General features: G+C 37.2%; 1 protein-coding gene across 1 annotated transcript; it reads left to right on the plus strand.

The window, feature by feature from the left end:
- The first annotated feature begins 2733 nt into the window (after nt 1–2733).
- On the plus strand, nt 2734–21762 carry LOC135220960 (prostamide/prostaglandin F synthase-like). Its single transcript, XM_064258630.1, has 4 exons — nt 2734–2921; nt 10609–10812; nt 21226–21341; nt 21583–21762. Exons 2-4 carry the CDS (start codon nt 10644–10646, stop codon nt 21745–21747), a joined length of 450 nt encoding a protein of 149 aa, XP_064114700.1. The 5' UTR covers nt 2734–2921; nt 10609–10643; the 3' UTR covers nt 21748–21762.
- The last annotated feature ends 1628 nt before the right edge of the window (nt 21763–23390 follow it).

The raw sequence follows: 23390 nt of genomic DNA on the forward strand, positions 1-23390 counted from the left end.
TGTATTTAAAATTTATATGATTATTTTATTATAACCCCAGTATTAAGTATTATATTTGGTTTTGTTTAGGTAGAAATATAGAGTGATAATTGTGACGTTTCCCACATATAAAACAGAATCAGGGAAATACTTAGATTTGAAATTGCAGGAGAGATGCCCTTTAATTAAGATTACCTCACACCTATTTTAATGAACTTAGACTGATTGTTTTCTTGACTGTTCAGTTATATAAGGGCTCACTCTTACCTTTAGAGTATTCAGTCGTTTAGTATTTGTGATGAAGGGTCAGATGTCTGGCTGTAGTGAGGTAAGTAATAACCAGGTACTTGAACAAAGTGTGCCCTAAGTACAAAGGGTGTCCCAGACCCAGGAATATAAGGGTCTCTTGTACTAGCAAGTGCAAATGGTAAGTGTAATAACCAGATACTTGGCAATTTGGGTTAACAAATATTAATGGTGTTCAGACACAGATCTTTGACTACTTCGTGCACCAAGTATTAATGGTATCCAGACCCAGATACTCTAGGCCACTTTGTTCTCCTTCATATTCTCATGTCTTTAGAGGAGGCCATATTTGCCTTTTCATTTATTCTCCCATTTAAGAAAGAAGCAAATCAGATGATGCTATCAAATAATCTTCCTCCTCTATGTGGCTCGGAATGTTGTTGCACAAGCAAAGAAATAGTACAATGCTTATCCAAATCCATTTTAACAAGACAGATAAACAAAAAGATGTATATAGTAGTATATATATATATATATATATATATATATATATAATATATATATTTATATATATATATATATATATATATATATATATATATATATATATACCTATATATATATAGATATGAGTGTATAAAAATCTATGTATGGACTAGAGTCTAAAACTAATTGTCTCCTATGATTTTACGTGTCCATATAAATGCAAGCTATATGGAAAAGCATAGTGCAGCGTGGACGTAAGTAATATCACTAAAGCCCTTTTAAGTGATTCTTTAAACTACTTCCTTTACTTTCACGGCTGAGTAAAATTCAGTTCCATCTGGCAGCGGTCACCACGTCACCTAAGCCAAACCATAGAATGTTCAGATGCAAATGAAATACCTAAAACGGAAACAGAAAAATACAGACTAGAATGAATAAATATGGAATGCTGGTCAAGGGCTATTAGAGGAATCGAACCCTAAGAGCCATTCATTAACGAACGGATTAAGTGGCCTGAAAAACAAAATTCACTTTTACTTCCAAATGGAGAGCAGAAAGAAAAGAGGGAACAATGTACTGGTTCCAGTTTTTGGAGCAATGCGACTAATAACTTTGAAACATGCAGCGTATATATATATATATATATATATATATATATATATATATATATATATATATATATACACACACACACTACAATCGTTAATGCTTCCCTGTTGCAGTCAGCAAGAAGTAGCTGTGATAAGTCAAAAAGATGAATGAAGGATGGAAGAAGAGAAATTAAGAAACCTAGAGATCTCATTGTCATAATGAGTAAGACTTAATACCAGACATAAATGCTACTTTCACGGGGAAAAGGTTGGGAGTGGTGACATTCATGACGTTATATTGAGGAATAAGAAATGGGTTACTACGTAGAAAAATAAATGAAATGCCCTGTTCGAGTTAATAAATTAGATGAAAGAATAAAAAAAATATTTTTTCACAACAAGGAAGACCAATATTTGAAGTTATACATAAAAGCAGTCAGTTGCTAATGGACAAACCAGAGAAAAATAGCAATGGCACATTTGTAGAAATATGATATATTATTTCCTGCACTTAGCTCTAAATGCTTTATAGTGTCTCCGCAGTGGCATTTAATGTGAGAGCAGGGAACCAAGATCCAGCAATTGTTTGTTGATTGCCCTAATCCATTTACCGCTCCTTTTCCTCTACCGCCAGCTATCGAATCGCCTCGTATTTCTGTTTCTGTCTTAAAATGTCACGTCCTTCGGGGGTACGCCCTCTCTCTCTCTCTCTCTCTCTCTCTCTCTCGTCTCTCTCTCTCTTCTCTCTCTCATCTCTCTCTCTCTCTCTCTCTCTCTCTCTTCTCGATAAGGGCATTGATCTGTTGTCTTGTGGCACTTCTCACACAAACATGAAACCTCACACAGACAAAAATGAGCCACTGAAACAAATTTGCGGTCTTCCGGTGGGATGCTGACTTTGACCGTCAACAGCAGTCATTGTTTGTTTATTCTTGCATACAATAACTGTTTCTGGGAAGTGTAGAATAAATTTTCCAGGGGTTAGTCTTAAGTCCCAAATATCTGTGTCTGAAGCTAGGTTTAATCAATATAATGCAGGAAGTGCCGAAACCTTCACTCGGACAACTGCGTCATTTCTATCTTCACTTAGAAAATTGGTGTACTTTAAAAGGAAGTAATTAGTCAGAGTCGTTAGTGATTTTTCCATGCCTTTACTCTGGATTTAGCGTGAATATTTGGCATTTAACAAATACGTTTGTCGTTCATGGATTGAGAGAGTTTTATGCCAGTACAAAATCGAGCAAAAAGAAGACGCCACATTTCATTTGTTTTTAAACTGGAGATACCCTGTTCCATCCATTCCTAAGATAAAGATAGCATGTTTCCTTTATTATACAATGGAGATAGCATGTTATATCAGCCAAGGTTGCTTTCTGGCATTAAGGTGGCCAGATTTCTACCGAAATCGGAGAGAAGACCGACGGTTCTGGCAATACTGTAAGGCCGAATACATTATGTAAACAACTAATTCCTCGCACACAGACGATGTGCGGTGCCAGTGCCAGTGCCATTGCACAGCTTAGTGGGTGCGAGACATACGACGGTGATAACTCCCGAAGAACAATGTCGAGCCTTGAAAAGATCGCAGAAAATATTGTCAAGAAAGCAGACACCAAAGAGGTTAGTTTTAGTGCATACCTAAGATACCTACCTAGTACTACTACTATAATTGTGTGATAGCAAACGGAGGAAGTTGGTGTTTTTTCTTTTTTGTAACTTACCGCGGTATTCGAAAATATGTTTACATACTTTCGCTATCAGTCTGTCAGTAATTTTGCGTTTATTTAGTAACTTAGAGCCGGTCCTGTGCATGATTTATCTAGCTACTACTACCTAGCTAGGTAGCCAAATTGTCATGATCACTGTTGAATTAAAGTATCGTAAGCTTTGACTACCTAGTACTATAGTATAGCTAGTAGCTACCTGGTATCCCAGGCTTAAGCATTGCATAGTCAAGCCGCGGAGGTCCGCCACCTTATGTTGGAGATAGATAACCCTGGTCATATAGCTATTGGTAGATCTACCTATACCTACTTAAACTGCTAACACTGCAAGAAGGTTCTTTTAGATTCCTCTGAAAACATGAAAACTACTACCTAGCCTAATACCGCGACTTCTGTGTATGCTTATTATTATATTTACTGTCATTTATTTTTGGTTTAGCTTCATTCCCTGGGTGCTGGTACTAAACAGCACCAATTTTGCATTTAAACTGGTACCTAGCTAGTTACCTAATCGAAGGGGCGTGGTCCTTAAAGCGTTAGGTTAGGCATCCCAACACTAGAATGGGCCATTGTAGTCCTATAGAAATTATTTGAATTTGTGATGAGCCCACATATATAGTACGTACATAAGTCGTGGTAGTACTGAATTCAATAATACAAGTAACCAAATGGCAGTATTTTTCCTAAACTTATCTAATCAAACTTCATCCAAGAATGATTGAAATGTGTTATTCATGAATGCCAAATTTAGAATAAATGCTTAATATATGACCACTGCACATCAGAAAATATTCGTAAAAATTTGAGTTTGTGTTTGTTTAACTATCGTTTCCTTGAAGTACAATTTTTGAAAATGCAAAGTAATGTTGACGAGTGTATATTTGTATTTTTACTTACAGTGTTACTAATCTTCATAGTAAAATAATTGAAAACATTTAAGGTAAATGTTGTTGATGGATCTAGGGATCACTGGATAGACCTAATTAGAATCTGATGCCATAGGTTATGGTTTGCATTCATGTATTGCACTCTTGATATATGCCTTTTTAGGTTGCAAATTTGGTGCTTGAGCCTCCTTTCTACTTGGTTGGAAACCATGTAATTACCCGTGCCACATCACACTTACATATTTTTGGGGAGATGACTACTGGTTTCACATCCATGAGTCATGTATTTTTTTTTTCACTTTATCAAATAAATTATGCAATTTTGCCATTTTTGTCGGTGCAGTTCAATAGTTACTTCTTCCCTCCCAAAACTTTGGCTTCCACAGGGGTCTACCTCATAAATAGTAGATATAGGAGTAGGGGATATACAAAAAATGTTTACCGCCAGCAATAATGGTAAATAATAAACTGAATAGTACAAGACAATCTTCTATGAAAAAAATTTGGTTAGGCATTCATGTACTACTTCATAATTATTTTAGGATAGCCTGCCTGTTAGAATTGGCAAATACAGCCTTATGTATTTCTAGAGCTGCTTATATAAGAGAAGGGCAATGTTATTTAGGCAAAAAACCATAGGGATACACAATAATTTTTATATATTTCCATATTCAGAGTTCCATCAAATATTCATGAGTGACCTAAGAGGAAAAACAATGTTTTGGTAAAGAAAAAAAACAAAAAATAGATGTCTAGGGTATTGAAACAAGTTTTCGTATCAAGTTGCTTACCTTCTTATGAGTGTATTTCACTGATGATAAAGGAAATATATTGCAGGTAAATATAACAGGTGTAAAATACCACTTCAAAGGTAACCTAACCTTAGGGGGTGTGGTTACTGGTTACCCATCATTCACCAACTTAACGTTCATAAAAGTAGGCTAAGGGTTACATGATACCTAAAATGTATTGAACTTAACATAGCCTCTCCAAGGATGCTCTATCCTTATTGAACCCTTCATCCTATAACTCTACTGGAGTACAATATCGTTCAGTGACCCTCGGTAGTAAACTTTTTAAAAAAAATTTCTACCGGATTGTTGTTTGATGTTAAAGATATGGCTTTCCTTGGAGAGGTTATGTTAAGCTCAATACATTTTGAATATCATGTAACCCTTAGCCTACTTTTATGAAGGTTAAGTGGGTGAACAATGAGTAACCTAGTTAACCACCACCCCCTAATGCTATGTTACCTTTGAAGTGGTATTTTAGACCTGTTATATTTACCTGCAATATATTTCCTTTATCATCAGTGAATTACACTCATAACAAGGTAAGCAACTTAATACGAAAATGCGCATTTTGAATGTGTCTGACTATTATATCTAGTTGAAATTGGTAGTTTTAGAGATAGAACCCTTTCTTTCTCCAATAGAACCCTTTCCCTCTCCAAGACTAACAGTAATGGGAGTCTACAGTGGGAAGTGGTGTTTTGATTGTGGCATGCAAAATGTGAGAAATACATATACAGTTGTACCTTGAGATACGAAATTAATCCGTTCCGAGGCGCCCTTCGTATTATGAGGTTTTCGTATCTTGGACCAACATTTTACATGTAAAATGGCTAATCCGTTCCAAGCCCTCCAAAAACACCCAGTAAATTTCATAATAAAGCTAAATTGACCTATAAACAATAAAATACTACAACAATTTGGACAATTCAATACCTAAATTAATAACAAAATGCAAAATAACTTGTAAATAAAGTGTATTAGTGTACATGGTATACAAGAAATACTGTACGTAAAATGTGGAAGCTTACCTTTCGAGTGAGGCTATCTCCGAAAGTGGCGGCAGAGGAGGAGGAGGACAAACGATTGCACTTTATGAAAAGCGGCTAGAACATCCTTAATTTCTGCCGTTTTTTTTTTTTTTCTTTTGATTTTTAACTTTTTTTTTTTTTTTTTTACTTTTTTTTTACTTTACTAGGTATTTTTTTTTTTTTTTTTTTTTTTACCGAATTTCAACTTCATCACCACTTTCAACTTCTGTTTTTTTTATCACTTGGTTCTTCCTTTTTGCTTACTCCTGCTAATGCTAAAGGCCTCTTTAAAAATAACGATCCAAGGAAGATTGCTTCTGCCTACTTTTCACAATGTTCCTGAAATGACTCAGGCAAACGTCATCGAACTGCGCAAGCATACGACCTGTGTGAGCCTTTTTGGGGTGTCTTTTTTCTATAAACGCGTAGTGTTCATTAACGGCTGCCCGTCTTGATAATTATCTACTAATTGTTGCACCTCATGACTCTGTTGGCCCTGGTGTCCATCAAAACCCTGTTCAACCAAATGCTCTCTCTGCAACTGATTTGGGTACTGAATGTTCGGCTGCTGACCTTCAACATAAACTGAAGTGCCTTGATTATACTGGTATGCATGTTGTAAATGATTGGTCAACACCCTCTGTTCAGCAAGGGAGTGGAGATTCTACCACCTTGCAAAGTTTCCAGTTATCCCATGAGAGAGGACCTTGATCACTTATCCCATGTGAGAGATCTTGGTCGCTTATCCAACGAAAGAGATCTTGGTCACTTATCCAACGAAAGAGATCTTGGTCAATCACATCATATATGTCGTCACTCAAGAGGTGCTCTTCTTTTTCCATTTTCTGTGAAAAGATATGAGAAATTTTTTTTTTAAATACACATGACACAAACACCATCACAATGTCAACTCTGACTAGTAGATTCAGAAACAGTTGACGATCCCGAAACGAATACCGCGTGCATACTATAACAATGCTGGTACCGAGTGGCCGAGGAACACCACCACGTACATAGATGCATGATGGGAGGGACGTTGGCCAATAGGAGAGAAGGATCTCATGGCCGCGACTAGCATCAGGAACCAATGGGAGAGCAGGAGGATGGTGGCGAGTCTACTAAGTTTGGCGGCGCGCGAGTTTCAAAATTGTTATTGGTGGTTCGGGCGAATCTCGGACTTTACAGAAACCTTTCATATCTTGAAAAAAAACTTTTTGCGTATGTAGAGCCGTTGATTTTTCGTATTGGCTTTCGTATCTCGAGTTTTTCGTAAATTGAGCCTTTCGTATCTCGAGGTACCACTGTATAATACATACTTCAAAAATATCTTGACAAATCATTTATGGTTGTACCTGTTATCCTTACCTTATTCAGAATCCCAGTGATCAGATTTGAGATCAAACATATCAGATTCCTGTATGTCCAACTTAAAGGTAACTGGTAGTGATAAGAAATTGAAGAAGGGAACTGACCTTCTGGTAACTTTCTGATGAAAATAAACTTAGACATATTGGCAGAAATACTTCAGCTGTTTACCAGGATGCTATGTCCACTCCGTCTGAGCCAAAGAAGCTCAGTATTCTAATACCGGGTACTTTGAACCAATGCATTCAGGTCATTACATCACTTTTACAAGGTAACAGGTCCACAAGAGACACAAATGGACCTTACAAACCGTCTCAGTACCACAGAACATCCATATATTTAGAGGCATATCTCCATATTTCCTTCTCCCAAAATTACATTTGTCAGTTTAAACGACAATGCAGGGGTTTTCTTGATTATGGAAGGCACAGTGTAAGACCTACAAATAAAAATTCATGCAGCTTGCACTAATATACAATGATATCTCCAGGCAGAACACTGCGGTAGCCATAAGTTGAATAAAACCAGTTTTGCTGAACATGCATGTTTTTAAAAATTACATTTTTAATTGCAGATGTGTGATTAGTTAAAGTATGGTAAAGACAGAACAGTCAGTCAAGTTTCAGCATTGCTTTAAAAAAAAAAAAAAGTTCAGTACTGCTCTGGGTGGCCACAATACAGAAATAACAAAATTCTGATTGGGAGCTTTGAGGCTGTGACACCATCATGTTTTCAGTTAAATTAGAAAAAGTCTGGGGCTCAGTACAGTCTATATAATATAAGTGTTAGTCTGTAAATATCCGTGCATTGGTTTATTTTGTATCAGTTTGAAAGGGAATGTCATGTTAAACATATCAAGAAGTCTTTGGATCTAAGACTAAAAAATTCAAATAACCTTAACTGTTTGGTTGTAAATAACTGTACTTTTCAAAACCAAAGGCCGTATTGTTTCTTAAACTTACTCCTTGCCATGTGTTCAAGAATGGAAGGTGGAAGTATCTTCATGCAGAGCTAAAACCTCATACACACACACACACACACACACACACACAGACACAGACACAGGTACTTAAGGAAGTTTTCTGTATCGTGGATGATGCTGTATGAAACTCTCAGCTATGGCCCATGAAACCTTCAGCCATGACCCAGTGGTGGCTTGTGTTGTTGGCACTTATAGAAGTGCTAGACTCATAATCATGGCTAACATTAACCTTAAATAAAATGGAAATGACTAAGGTTAGAGGGCTGCAATTTGGTATGTTTGATGATTTGAGGTTAGATGATCGACATACCAATATGCAGCCCTGTAGCTGCAGTAGTTTTTAAGATCTGAGGGCAGGTAGAAATGGTTCGGACAGTTAGACAAATAGCCATCTCAGTATAGTTTCCTTTAACAGAAAACTACAAGTTTTGTCTCTATTTCTATTACCAAAAATTTGGTAGAACCTTTCCGGTTCATTTGATATTTTCTGTAAACGTGAAATGAGTGAATCGGTTATTGTGATACATGTAGATAATAAGGATAAAAACAAGCCACTGGTGACTGTTTAGAGTTAAAATGATACTTAAAAACCCATATTTTGAAATTGACCTGGTTTTAAAAAAGGGACATTTGAAATTGAATTTTCCTTTGCCATCATTATTCTTACATTGATTTTATTTGATAAGTTGAAATAACTTTGGGTCAGTACACACATGAGCAGAAATGTACATCACTCCAAGGAACTTATGAGTGCCCTTGTGATATCGCTAAGCTGAAATTAGGACATAAAAACAGTTTTGATCTTTTCGTCATCATCTTCATAAATATTTTTACATTAGTATTTCTTTTTATGAATTTATATGTATAAAATGAATTCTGTCCATACCTGTGTTCTGTACTGTTTCTGCTTGAACTCCCTTCAGGTCTAGGTCTTCATCTCTCCCATTTTCCATGATTACCTTGGTCTTCCTTCAAGTCCTGTTACCTTCTCATCTCATGTCCAAATCATCTCAGTTGTTTAGATCTTAGTCCTTTTGCAAACCTTTTGATATTACATCTTCATCAATTCCTCATTTATAATATGATTTTTACATTGTATTGTTGTGTGAACATTAAACATTAGGATCCAAGGCAAATCTCTATTTTTCCCTGTCAGTACTCATGTTACTGTTGCATAGAGTGTTACTGGACTTTTGACCCATCAAATGGCTTTGCTGTGTCTACTAATGGGTCTTTTTTTTACCAGCAACCTAGCTATCTCTCTCAAATTCATGTCATCTCAGCTGCTCTGTTTCTTACTACTTTCACAACAACTGCTTCATAGTCCATTTTCCCCAAGGTAATGGAAATAACTTTGTTTACCACTCCAAAATATACATACCTATCTATTGCTGCAGGATTCACAGTTCCCTTCTCATTCTCCAGTGTGCTCTTGTAATGCATCTTAATCATTATTTTATGTATGCTTTATAATGCTGTGCACCTGTTGTGATGCCATCTTCTACATTTGTTAATCAGGTCAGGGTTCATCTTCACGTTTTTCCCACAACAACTACATAGCTAATTTCTTAATTTTAGTTTTCATTCTGCTTCTTTACCTGTCACCATAAGCTTATAGTGATTTTCAGTCCTTTTCAGACCAGTTTTCACTATTCTATCTTTTAAACATTTCACCACCGTCTCATGCTCTGCAGTTAACACTAGGTCGTTTACATCAAGTAGCTCCCAGTGACCACCATTTCTGCACTTGCATTTACTTGCTCTTCTATTTCGGCAGTAAACTCTGAATATTTCTGGTATCATCAACTTGTTCTCTAAGTACTGTAGTTCATAGGAAAATTTGCAGCAGTTGTCATTATTCATCCACAGATGTTTGTAACTTTGGGAGAAATTGATTTACCATCCTTGGAGCCTAGAAATATTAGACATTATTTGCTTGGTGGCCTTATCTGTTTCTTCAGCTTACATCCACACAAACCTCAGAACTCTTGGGAGTTAGCTAGGATGTATGTGGATGAAGCACCTCATAGTAAGAAATAAAACTAATTGAACTTAAGGCTCCTGTATATGCTTAGATCTTAAAATTATTTATTTACAAGAAATATTAAAATAACTTAAGAATCTTGTATTGCTTAAATATTTCTTAACTAAATTGGTGGAATATTTCCTAACCTAATCAATGACAGTTGTAATTACAACAGTATGTATACATAGTTCACTTTCCTTATCAGATTAAGTAAACCTAAAAAATGTCCTAATAATTTACATAATCAGTTGTATGTAGCTAACTATGTTTGATTGGTAACAGAAGGCAAATTTAGGAGAGACAAATTATGATAAATTCCAAATCATTTTGCTATGCAAAATTTCAGTACTTGGTAATTTTTGTAAAATTTTTTTTTCATAACTTTACTTATAATACATGGTAAAGTTTATTCAAAATGTAGTAGATGAAAATAAATATTGAGAATTTTTCTGTAGAAATGTGTATGCAGTGATGAAATTTATCCATTTTTATCTATTCCAGGAAGTCAGAATGGACTCTTTTTGGGCTGAGCAACGATGTGTTATTTTCTTCATGCGACGTTTTGGGTGACTTTACTGCCGAGTGGCATCCAAGGAGTGAGTCTCCTTATGCCACAACTTTCTGAGGCCAATGTCAGACTAATTGGCATTGGTTTAGAAGAACTGGGAGTTGAAGAATTTATAGAGGGGAAATTCTTTGAAGGAGGTTTGTCTCATCATAGTTATTTTAGTATTTTGCATATACTAACTGTGAAGAATGTCATTTCCTTTAATGTTGAACAGTTTCATTTAGAAGCACCCCTCTGCTCACTTAAATATGCATTATTACTAGTGTGATATAATACATTTTAAGAGAATTTTTTTTTAAGTTATGCTTATTAGTAGATCATAGTCTTTAATTGCACTTTCAGGTAAATATAAAGCAAGCAGGAACCTGCTATAGATGGAAAGAGTAGATTATTTAGTAATAATGATCAAAACATCCAAATGAATGTTAACTCGTACTCTTTTGAATTTGACTTTTCAGCATACTGTTTGCCTCCTATACTAGATTGGGTAGCTTGAAATACCAATGACACTGCAATTCTTAGACATCTTAACCCTTTCACTGTATAGGACTTATCTCTTCAGTCATCATTCTTTTGGTTCTTGTTAGGCAAATTGTAATAGATAACATATTTTCCTTGTCATTTAAAGGAGCTTTTGTCTATATTCTAGTGACAAAAGACATCATTTGTTCTCCAGCCTACAGAATAATGGCTAGACCTTCAATAACCATCAAAATGTCATAGAAGGGGGAAGGTTTCTCTCAGTGATGAAGTAGTACAGAGGCTTGTATTCGGAAATGAGAATGGTAGTAGTAAACCTGAACTATCAGATAGATCTGATAGTAACAGCTGTGAATTTGTTGATGTGTTTTATTTGGGATGAATCTTATCTACTATTAAAGATATCTGCAAGAAGATAAGGTGTCTCTTTAACAGTAGATAAGTATCCAAATACTTAGTAAATTTTATTATGAAGATTTATATCATAGTTATAAAGAAATCTACCTTATATCATGAATCAGAGGAAATGACAGAGGAGGAAGGAGATTTGCTAAGCACCGGAGGTGGTATGAATAAACAGAGAAGACATGATACAATTTGCAAATGGAAGACCAGTGATGATTCAGTTTGTAAAAAATTGGTGTTCTGAAACTTTTTTTTATATATATATTGTAATAAATTCACATTTTCTACAGAATTCCAAGTTTTTTTTTTTTTTTTTTTTTTTTTTTTTAAAACTAAATAACAGAAATTAGCAGGACACTGATCTTGTCACTAGTGGTGATAACAGGCTCATAGTGAAAGGATTAAGGCATGCACTTTGGCTGCCTTAGCCACCTTGAGATTCTTTGTTATTCAGATACTACTTCCTTAGTCTTGAGTTAGCCTAAATACACCATTATGACTCAAAAAGAATAGATTGCCAATCAGGTAGTATTTGGAAGGGTCTTCATATAGTATGTAATTCTTTCACTTATTTACGTGTGTGTTAAACGTTCAAGTCTTAGAGGTGCTTCAGTGATGGCTATAATTGGCAGATTGGTAATAATTGCACACCCTATTGACAAATCACAGTAGGTTTATACCAAGTCAATTGGGTCATCTGCAGATTATCTTTAATGAAGTCCTCAACTATGTGGGAATCATAGGAACATTTATGGCAAGTGTCTGAAATACCTCACTTTAAAGTCAATTTTCATGTTGGCATTCACATTAGTAAAGTACAGTACATATGTGTAGTGTACAGGCTTGCAGCTGAGGTAATTCTAGACAATAAGGGAGGAAGTCCTCTTCAGCAGTTTACCAGGGGAAATGGGCAGTCTACTGTGATTGGTGTCATCGACGAGGTTTCTTTCCACTCAAAACCTCCGTTCAGCATATAGCAGATTTTTGTATCTTTCTCAGGGATGAAAAAGGCCTTTCTCTGTCTACTCTCAGGGGCTACAGAACAGCATTAGGTTTGGTGTTATGTCTGAAAGGCATGAACATCTCTTCATCGTGGGAGATCTCCTTGTTGTTCAGGGGTTTCAAGCAGACCTGTTCTCCAAGGGAACTCAAGCCTCCAGTGTGGGATGTTTCGCTTACCCTGAGAAATCTCGTTTGAGCTCCATTCGAGCCCTTGCGTCGATCATCATACAGGGATTTGACGCTGAAGACAGTTTCCCCGTTTGTCTTGACTTCTTCAAAAAAGGTTAGGGAGCTTCATGACCTAAATTATGATGTGAAACATACCATGGGTGAGGGGTCTGTGACTGAGTTTGTCCCGAATTCTTGGCAAAGACCCAGAATCTCTTGGTCCCGAATTCTTGGCAAAGACCCAGAATCTCTTGGTGCATGACGATAGATTTGCTTCTTTTTCCCATTCCATCTTTGAATGACTTTGTAAACAATGACCCACAAGAGCTCTTGTTATGTCCTGTCAGTGCCCTAAGTTGCTATCTTAAAAGGACTCACCATCTAAGACCTAGGTGTTGTAGGCTTTTTGTTAGTACTGGTCAGTCCAGAGAACAGGTTTCTGTTACGGCCTCTGAGAGAGGTCCGCTTCAGGTTCGATATGAAATAAAAAAAAATAAAAAATTCAACACCAACAGTTGAAACTGGGGATACGAATATAGAAAGAAACACTAACACAACAAAGGTTTATTTACAAGCTTACTAACATAGGTATATGCAGAATGGTATCTCCTATTTACATAAAAAGATAGTATCTTACACGGCATGAACTGGGGGAACAGTGAGGCAATTCAAATACTTGCTAGTCAATTTGGCAATTCGAGGCGATGGCTTCTCAAAAGGAAAACGGTGATTGCAGACGTCTCCTGACTCCGTATTGCAGAAAATAGTCTACTTACAAGACAGGAACTCCCCAAAACCTCTAGGAGGATCTTTTCTTCTCTGAAGTCTGCTTGACGTCAAGATAACACGGTCGTACACTCCTGAAGGCGACTAGACCAGTATCCAACCAACTCTTCTGATCCTTCGTCAGTTCCTTTTTCCTCTTATCTCTCTCGGATGATCTCTGCTGCTGCTGCTGATCTCTCACTGATAATCTGATCTGTGGCTCTTACTGAGGATATCTCTCTGTGACTAACTGGTGATCTCTCTTTTACGATCTCTGCTGCTGCTGCTACGACCGTCGTATTTATACGGCACTCTGGTGGCGGAGCCTACGGCGAACGTCACAGACTCCAGGGGTTTCTGGAACTTCTTAGATGAATCTAGACGAGGTATTGCATCAGAAATCGCGGCGTTTCTCACGTCACGGCGGCGCCCGACGAGTTCCACAACACTCCTGCCGATTCTAGAACCATCATGATAACAGGCACCTCCAACACAATGCGCTAACGCCTCCTTGCCGCCGAACTTCTCGAAAATGCGTTCTCCTTTCCTTTATCTTTCTTTGCTAGGAAGCAATTACCATCACACGCCCCCCCAAAAGAGAAAAAAATGAAATCAACTGATTTTTTTTTTTTTTTTTTTTTTTTCTTTTTTTTTTTTTTTTTTTTTTTTTTAAAGAGAAGCAAGAATTAAACAATAGGGAACAATTCTGCATAAAGCTGTAATCCAGTCAAACACTCACGCTTCTCCACTCACACACTCACTCGTGCGATAACAGAAAACGGTTATTAGGCTACTCATTCTGAGAAATCTCTAGAGGCTATCCAGCTAATGCATTATCCTTCTCTCTTACTTTTTCCGTTTTTTGAACTCTGCTTAAAACTTTGAAAGACTAAGACACCTCTAGCGTCTTTCTCAAAACTAATTTCTCTTTCTGGGACACAATTACCAAGGGCACGGGCGGCGGCCAAGGTACGGGTCGTTCTCTATAATCCTGAAGCAAGTTTACATTCACTGACTTTGCTCTACTCTTACCCACATTAATTCTATGATATGCATTTCCCCTCTCCTCTAACACTGAAAGAGGATCTTCGAAATTATAAGGTAAAGCGGAATCTTCTTTCTGTACTAGTACTAAAACTTTATCTCTTACAAACAAACTTCTCTCTTTTGCTCTAAGATCAAGTTTCCCTTTACTTTCCCCTTGACTTCCTCTCGCGTTTTCTTTCGCTAAATGCCAAACGCTTCCGTTCTCCTCCGCTAGCTGCCAAATATCTCTTAGATTGTTTTTATAATACTCAAGATTAGTTATGCAATCATCTCTACCCATACTTCTAGACAAAGTTCCGACCATATTGATAAATACATTTTCAAAAGATTCGCCTACTGAAAGAATACATATTACACAACTGAACTCTGGTAATTACTTGCTTCGGTTTCCCGGCAATTTGATATTCATGACAGCTTAAAACATACCTCTTTCCATCATTTTTCATTTTAGGCCAAAAGTATGCCCTACTAATACACTTGAAAGTTTTATTTACTCCCAAATGTCCTAGCTCATCGTGTGCTAACTTCAAAACTAGTTCACGAAGCTTCCTAGGAACTACTAATTTTTCTGTGATTCCCCCTTCACTACCTGACTTAGGACGAACATGACACAAAACTTCGTCCTTTACACAAAAAGTTTCCTTACACACCATCGAGATCATCATCCAGCTCACATTAAAAAATTCGGGTTAGTGTCTCATCCTCTCTCTGCAACTTGACTAGCTCATCCTTATCCAAAATGTTAGAGCCTAATTCATCACCGTAACTAGTGCTAGATACTGGTACATTTACTACGTTACTCTCGACAGCTATGCCTTCCGTTTGGCTATCACTGTCAACATCGATAGAGTCCGGTCTCTCAGCCACAATCATGCCAAGATCAACCTCGCTACCTCTATCACACTCGTTCGAATCCACGAACTTACTCATGTTTGAATCCACGAACTCACTCTCGTTCGAATCCACGAACTTACTCTTGTTCGAATCCACAAACTTACTCATGTTCGAATCCACGAACTTACTCACGTTTGAATCCACGAACTTACTTTCGTTCGAATCCATGAACTTACTTTCGTTCGAATCCACAAACAAATTATGACCGTAGTCTACGTTTGTAACTAAACCCGACCTAGTTACTACCATTTCAGGCACTGGAATATTCCTCACAACAGCATTCACATTCTTGGAAATAGGTAAGTCATTACCGACAATAATGTCAATGCCTTCGACGGGCAAACTGTCCACAACTGCAAGTTTTACTTCTGACACTACCTGACTTTCTAAATTCAACTTCAACAAAGGACAAAGAACACAAGTGTTAGGAAATCCACCTAACATGACTTTCTCTTCCATATTGATTTCTGCCCTGTTCGGCACACTCTCTTTCCTAATCAGTGAAACAGCAGCCCCTGTGTCTCGAAGCAAGACTACTTCCCCCGAATCTACTCCTCCAAGAGAGGAAACTACGCCTTCTGACAGAAATTCACCAAAAATTTTCCTAGTTTCTCTCATCACATCATTCCTACTTGACGAAAGGTTAACTAGAGACACTGGTTTCTTACCGTCCTTCCTTTCTACTGTACAATTTCTCGCTAAATGCCCTTTCCCATTACATCGGAAACAAATTAATTCTGAGCCACTAGATACCATTTTACTCTTACAAACCTTAGACGTATGACCAGGTTTTCCGCATGTATAACAGGAATAGTCACTTTTACTCGCATTGCTATTACTAGGACTGAAACCTTTACTGCTTTGTACTCTACCAGACGAATGATCATTTCGTTTCTTACTAACACTCAAATTATGAGTTAGACTATATTCGTCAGCTAGCCTAGTTGCTCCTGCAAAAGATACTTCTCGCTTATCCTCTATATAAAGCTTAATCTCAGGGGATACATTATCTGTGAAGTTTTCTAACAACACTAAGTTCTTCAAACTATCAAAATCCTCAACCTTAGCAGAAGTTAACCAATCAAAAAACAGCCTATCTAACTTCTTACTGTATTCTACATACGTAATATTTTCATCCTTTCTTAAATTTTTAAATTTCTTACGGTACGCCTCTGGTACTAACCTATACGCGCTAAGAACAGTTTCTTTCACAATATCATAATTATCACATTCCTCCTTAGACATGCAACTATACACAGTAGGTGCCCTACCACTCAAGACTGACTGCAAATATAAAGTCCACATTTCTTTAGGAGAACCTACTCTTTCCATTAACTTCTCAAAACACATGAAATAAGTTGTAACATCTTCCTCATCAAACTTTGGTACTAATTTTAGCACTGCACTCATACCTAACGTATCAGCTTCGTTTTCGTTCTCGCCTCTCCGACTGTTACGAGTACTTTCCCTTAACCAAGCAATTTCCAACTCATGCATAATACGTTCTTTCTCTCTCTCTTCCTGCTGCATTACCAACATTTCTCTCTCTTGCTGCATTTTCATTGCTTCTCTCTCTTGCTGCATTTTCATTGCTTCTCTCTCTTGCTGCATTTTCATTGCTTCTCTCTCTTTCTCTTGCTGCATTATCATTGCTTCTCTCTCTTTCTCTTGCTGCATTTTCATTACTTCTCTCTCAGCCGCTCTTTCCTCTCTCTCAGCCGCTCTTTCATCTCTCATACTTTTCTCTTTCTTTCTTTTCAACATACTCACGGAGATCATTCCCCTCTAGACCTAGTAGCCTACCCGACTCAGTAAACTCTTTCACCATCTCACTCATCCTGGTTCTTTCTATATTCTCCGTTTCAAACTGTTAAAGTGTTGATAGCCTAAGCAAGGTCGCCACAATGTTACAGCCTCTGAGAGAGGTCCGCTTCAGGTTCGATATGAAATAAAAAAAAAAAATATTTCAACACCAACAGTTGAAACTGGAGATACGAATATAGAAAGAAACACAAACACAACAAAGGTTTATTTACAAGCTTACTAACATAGGTACTGTAAATGCAGAATGGTATCTCCTATTTACATAAAAAGATAGTATCTTACACTGCATGAACTGGGGGAACAGTGAGGCAATTCAAATACTTGCTAGTCAATTTGGCAATTCGAGGCGATGGCTTCTCAAAAGGAAAACGGTGATTGCAGACGTCCTCTTGACTCCGTATTGCAGAAACTAGTCTACTTGTAAGGCAGGAACTCCCCAAAACCTCTAGCAGGCCCTTTTCTTCTCTGAAGTCTGCTCGACGTCAAGATAACACGGTCGTACACTCCTGAAGGCGACTAGACCAGTATCCAACCAACTCTTCTTCTGATCCTTCGTTGGTTCCTTTTTCCTCTTATCTCTCTTGGATGATCTCTGCTGCTGCTGATCTCTCACTGATAATCTGATCTGTGGCTCTTACTGAGGATATCTCTCTGTGACTAACTGGTGATCTCTCTTTTACGATCTCTGCTGCTGCTGCTACGACCGTCGTATTTATACGGCACTCTGGGGGCAGAGCCTATGGCGAACGTCACAGACTCCCGGGGTTTCTGGAACTTCTTAGATGAATCTAGACGAGGTATTGCATCAGAAATCGCGGCGTTTCTCACGTCACGACGGCGCCCGACGAGTTCCACAACACTCCTGCCGATTCTAGAACCATCATGATAACAGGCACCTCCAACACAATGCGCTAACGCCTCCTTGCCGCCGAACTTCTCAAAAATGCGTTCTCCTTTCCTTTATCTTTCTTTGCTAGGAAGCAATTACCATCACAGTTTTCAAGAACACCATTTCTGTCTGGATCCGTGAGGCGATCAAGCAGACTTACTCGTCTCTTGATGGTTCAGTCTTTGAGTCTGTGCATGCTAGAGCACATGATGTCAGAGGTATAAGTTGCTCTCTGGTATTTAAGAAAAATTTTGCTCCTCATAGGATTTTGAATGTTGGTACCTGGTTATGTCAATCTACATTCACTTCTTTTTACCTAAGAGATGTTGCCCACATGTCTTTGGACACGTTTTTCTTGGGTCTTGTGGTGGCTGCCCGACAAGTTGTGTAATTCACCCAGTGCCCTTCATGGGGCATCTTTGTATCTTACCTATGATGATTGTGTGGAAGAGAGAATGAGTGAGTTGGTTGGTCTCTTTCTTTCTCTTTGTTCCTTTCTTCCTCCTACGGGCGGGTTGAGGAATAGACACGTCATATGCTGGACAGGTCTGATACTGGTGAGTAAGGTAGTCATACTGTTTTGCTTTATGTTGTTGAAATAATCAAACCCTCTATTCATTGAATTCTCCTCTCTCTCTAGCAGGGGGGAGTGAGGAGTGTTAACAAACCCCTGTGTCCTTATGGTTTGTTATATGAACAGTCAGAATTTTCATTGGTTTCCTAGATGCAATAAATCTGCTCATATATCCTTGTGTTTCAACCCAGATGGCTGAGTTGTTAGATATCAGTTTATCTCGCTTCTCATGGGCATGGAGCCACCATCTTTAGAACTCATTCTTCTAGGAAGGGTGGTCAGGTGGGTTAACTCCCCGCTGGTTTAGGATACTTGTACCTCCCACCAAGTATAAGTCTATCCTATTGTTAAGAACGAAGGTTTGTTCCGCATATGAACAAATGACACTTTTTTAATCAATTTGTATTTTTCATAGCTAACAGACCTGAGGTCTTAATGTTTTACTGCCCACTTCTAGCCGCCCCTCTCTCTCTTTTATAATATGTCCTGGGATGGGGAAAAGACTGAAGCGTCACGACATCCGGTGTGCGGTCTCTGACCAGCGATCACCTCGTATGGGCAGGAGTTGCCAGATCTCACAGATTCTTTGCTTTGCAATCTTAGATTGTGTTAACCGGTTACCTGCTGGCACTTGGAAAGTTATCCTGTTGTTAAAACCTCAGGTTTGTTAGCTATGAAAAAGAAATTGATAAAAAAATTTGTAATTTCCTTTGCCTTTGAATTTTCTGTGAAAGCCATACTCCTGATAACACGATAACATAAAACTGTATTTCACTATCCCCATATTGTGCAATTTTGCTCTTGAGAAAAAGTGCAGGAGGACCCCATTATTACATTGTTGATGGTTGTAACCTTATATAACCCTTTTGGGGTCTCAGATTGTTTGCTGTGTGTGTAAATCTATTTGATTGTGAATTTGGTATATGAATTGAATTTATCCCACAGTTCCTTTTCACAAGACATTATGTGAGTGATTATCGTGAACAAATAATTACATTCCTTTGTATTAACAAAGAATATTTAACTTGGTTTTAAGATAATGTAGATGAAGAATAGAAAAGTAGAAGCACCTATCCTGCCTCAGGCATAAGATCTTGATTCATACGTTCTGCTTCATTTAAAGTTGTTTAGTAGTTACCGAGTTTAATGAAAATTATTTGTAGCATGCAAAAAATTCATGGAATTTGTGGAGCATCGAAAATGACAGGAATCTTGCTCACTTGAAAGCATCTAAATTCTCACGCAACAAAGTTTTATGTCATAATTTCTAATATTTGGGACAAATCAATTTGACTACTATTGGTCTCTATGCATAAAGGGTGTCTCATATAAAGGCTTGATCTTTGTAAAAAAAATTGTGTAAATTATAATGAAATTAGGTAAAATATATATTAATTCTTCCTTAGTTATGCTGAAGGTTTGGTGTAAATATGAGCATCTTTTTATTGTAGAACAGTCATTTTTGTTAAAAGGTAGTCCAATATATCTTTAATTTTATTTAGACATGCTCAAAGTCGAATGATCATTATGTGAAGAGATATCTGGCAGCAGTAACTGGAACAAGAAAAGCTGAATATAGGAGAAGACTTCAAAATGTGGAAGGGAGGAGTGATGTCGCATCCTTTTGCATCAGTTGTTTTATGCATTTTATATATTAACTGCGCCACTACTACCCTGTCATCTAAAGATTATGCCCCCAAACCATTCCTGCCCCCTTAAGTAAAAATGATATTATTGATATATGTATATATGCAACCATTTTTTAAGTTACCATTTATGAATCCCATTTTATATTTGACGTTACTATTTACTATACATAGTAGGGCAAAGTTAATTATTTTGTCATGTTGGAGGGACCAACAAGATTGTGGACCTTTGCATATGGTTCACTATTTGGTAATTCACTTAAAATTGGTTTGCTAGTACTCAGAAGAAAAGGGTTTCCTATGAAGTGAGAGTTTCTATATAATTAAGTTAATTTCAGGACAAGCTGATTACTGGCCCATACTAAAAAGAAAAAAAAACAGGAAAGTCATTTTGTTTCACTTATTATATGCTATAGTCAAATGTGTGTCTCCCCTTGCTCTATTTTCCATCTGTAAGAAGAGTTAACATAAAATGGACATGTGGTCTCCAACTAAATTTGTTTAAGTTGTTATGCCACACTAGCCTGCTGTCTCCTAGATATCTTAGTGCTGGTTAGCTTTGGAAAGGCTCATCTTGCTGCTGAAAAGTTTTTTCTTTTGTATAGTAATTTTGTACTACAGTCATCTTTTATTCATGATAGATAGTACTTTTATGAATTGATACTTAGCCTGCTGACAGTACAAAGAATATACACACATTTCTTCAGTATTTCTTGTCTTCTATGTAGCATGTTAGTTTGCTGTAAACTGACCGGTGGTCGTCCTATACTATACGTACTGAATTGGGCAGTTTTTCAGGGATTTGGGTGTTGAATTAGCCATGGAATTTTAATGATCTCTGCCTCTTAATTTTCAGAGTTATACATTGATGTGGACAAAAAGAGCTTCAAAGATTTAGAATTCAAAAGAATGGGAGTTCTTAATCTGATTCCAGCACTTTTTTCAAAAATTTCAAGAGCAGTGATAAAGAAGGTATTATCAACTTTGTTGTTATTAATTAAGTTGTTTCTGTTTTCATGAAATCTGATCATCGCTGTGCCAAGCCTCTAATAATGCTTAAAATTAACTTTATCTGTAGTAGTTGCTTATTTTGTTATAGTTATCAAATTTTGTATGATGCAACTTTCTATAGAAGTATTCTATACTGTATAAGGAATACTATGACTGTTATATGTATTAATCCCCTGAGACTGACAGGCTCGACTTCTTCCAGGGAAAGGAGTGGGGAATTGCAAGCAATATGCATGGAGATGGATTCCAGAATGGAGGCTTGATAGTTGTGGAAGCTAAGGGAGAAAAACTATTGTATGAATTTAAACAAGATAATCCAGCTGATCATGCACCAAACTCTGCCATTTTACAGGTAAGCAAGACATAGTATTTGTCCTTCCTTTTTTATAAGTTATAATACTGTTCTCCTGTGGTTCATGGTGTTAGGCTTGTTTCCTAACATAGCAGTTATGACGTGGACCATTGATGGATGTCCTCTTGTTTGTCAATTTGACATAATTTATATTTTAGCAAAGAACTTGTGCTATTTCAACTGATCCCTGATCCTTTTATCCTGCTAAGAACAACCTGATTTGCTGAACATCAGCACCAACATACATACAGTAAGTGTACCTCACTGTTGAGCTTCAGAGTTCCAGAGGTCTTTTATTCCACACACTGTTGACTATAGAACAGTCTCCCTGAGAATGTTGTGCTGTTAGAACCTCAAAAGTTCAAGTAAGGATGGAATGTATTACTACCCTAAAATAGATTACCTTATAGTTTACCAATTTATATTTCTATACTTATTTATTTTGTTTTTTTCCTCCAATAACTGAACTGTATTTCCTTTTTTCTGTAACTTCTTTCAGATGGGAGCTTAAATTTCAAATCAGTGGCCCCTGTGGGTTTGTTCCATATAAAAAACAGTTTATCTCATGAAAAATAATAATAATAATAATAATAATAATAATAATAATAATAATAATAATAATAATAATAATAACAAAAACCCAACAAAAACCAAAACAGCAACTGCCTTGGAAAAGGCACCTGGAAAACAAATCATGGTGATGAGATCTGACTTGAGTAAACAAAAATAGATGGCAGAAAAGTGGCTAAGAAGCAAGAAAACTAGGGAAAAACTGAATGAGAAATAGAAAGTATACAGGAGAAGGGACTAAACAACACAATAGAAGATACAAATCAGAGGTTTAAAGCCAAAGCACATAAGATCTAATGGTACATGAACAGGAATAAAGGATGCCAACAAAACAAACTCTTCGATACCAATTAGAAGAGGCTATATAGCCAACTATGAGGGAGGCCAACCACCAGAAAATTCCTGAAGCCGAACCAAGTAAGAGACTGGGAAAACATATGAAGCAATCTGGTATCACACAACAAACATGCAACATGGCTCCAGGAAGTCAAGGCAGAATAAATGGGGAGAATAAAACAGATTCACTTAAATTATGACAGGCACAATAAGATGCCAAGTAAAGAAATGCCCAACTGGAAAGCCACAGGTCCCCATGAAGTCCATGGATACTGGCTCAAATTTCAATGCCTACACCATGAATAGCAGAACAACTCCAGCATTGTATAGCATTGTATCACAAACTGCCATCCATCCAAATAGATAACCACACAGAGAACATCCTTAGTACAGAAAGACAAAAACAAGAGAGATATAGCAAGTAATTACAGGCTTATCACCTGCTTACCAATAATGTGGAAGTTACTAACAGGTATCATCAGTGAAAGGCTTACAACCACCTAGAGGATATATACACGATCCCCACCAACAGAAAAGCTGCAGAAGGAAGTGTAGGGGCACAAAAGACCAGCTCCTGATAAACAAAATGGTAATGAAGAATGGTAAGAAAAGGAAAACCAACATGAGCATGGCATGGATTGACTAAAAGAAAACCTTTGTATGATACCACATACGTGGCAAATAGAATGCTTGAAAATATATGGGGTGGAGAAAAATTATATCAGTTTCCAAAATACAGTGGACCCCTGTAT

The sequence above is a fragment of the Macrobrachium nipponense genome, chromosome 20 (genome assembly GCF_015104395.2).
Source record: "Macrobrachium nipponense isolate FS-2020 chromosome 20, ASM1510439v2, whole genome shotgun sequence".
NCBI lineage: Eukaryota > Metazoa > Arthropoda > Malacostraca > Decapoda > Palaemonidae > Macrobrachium > Macrobrachium nipponense.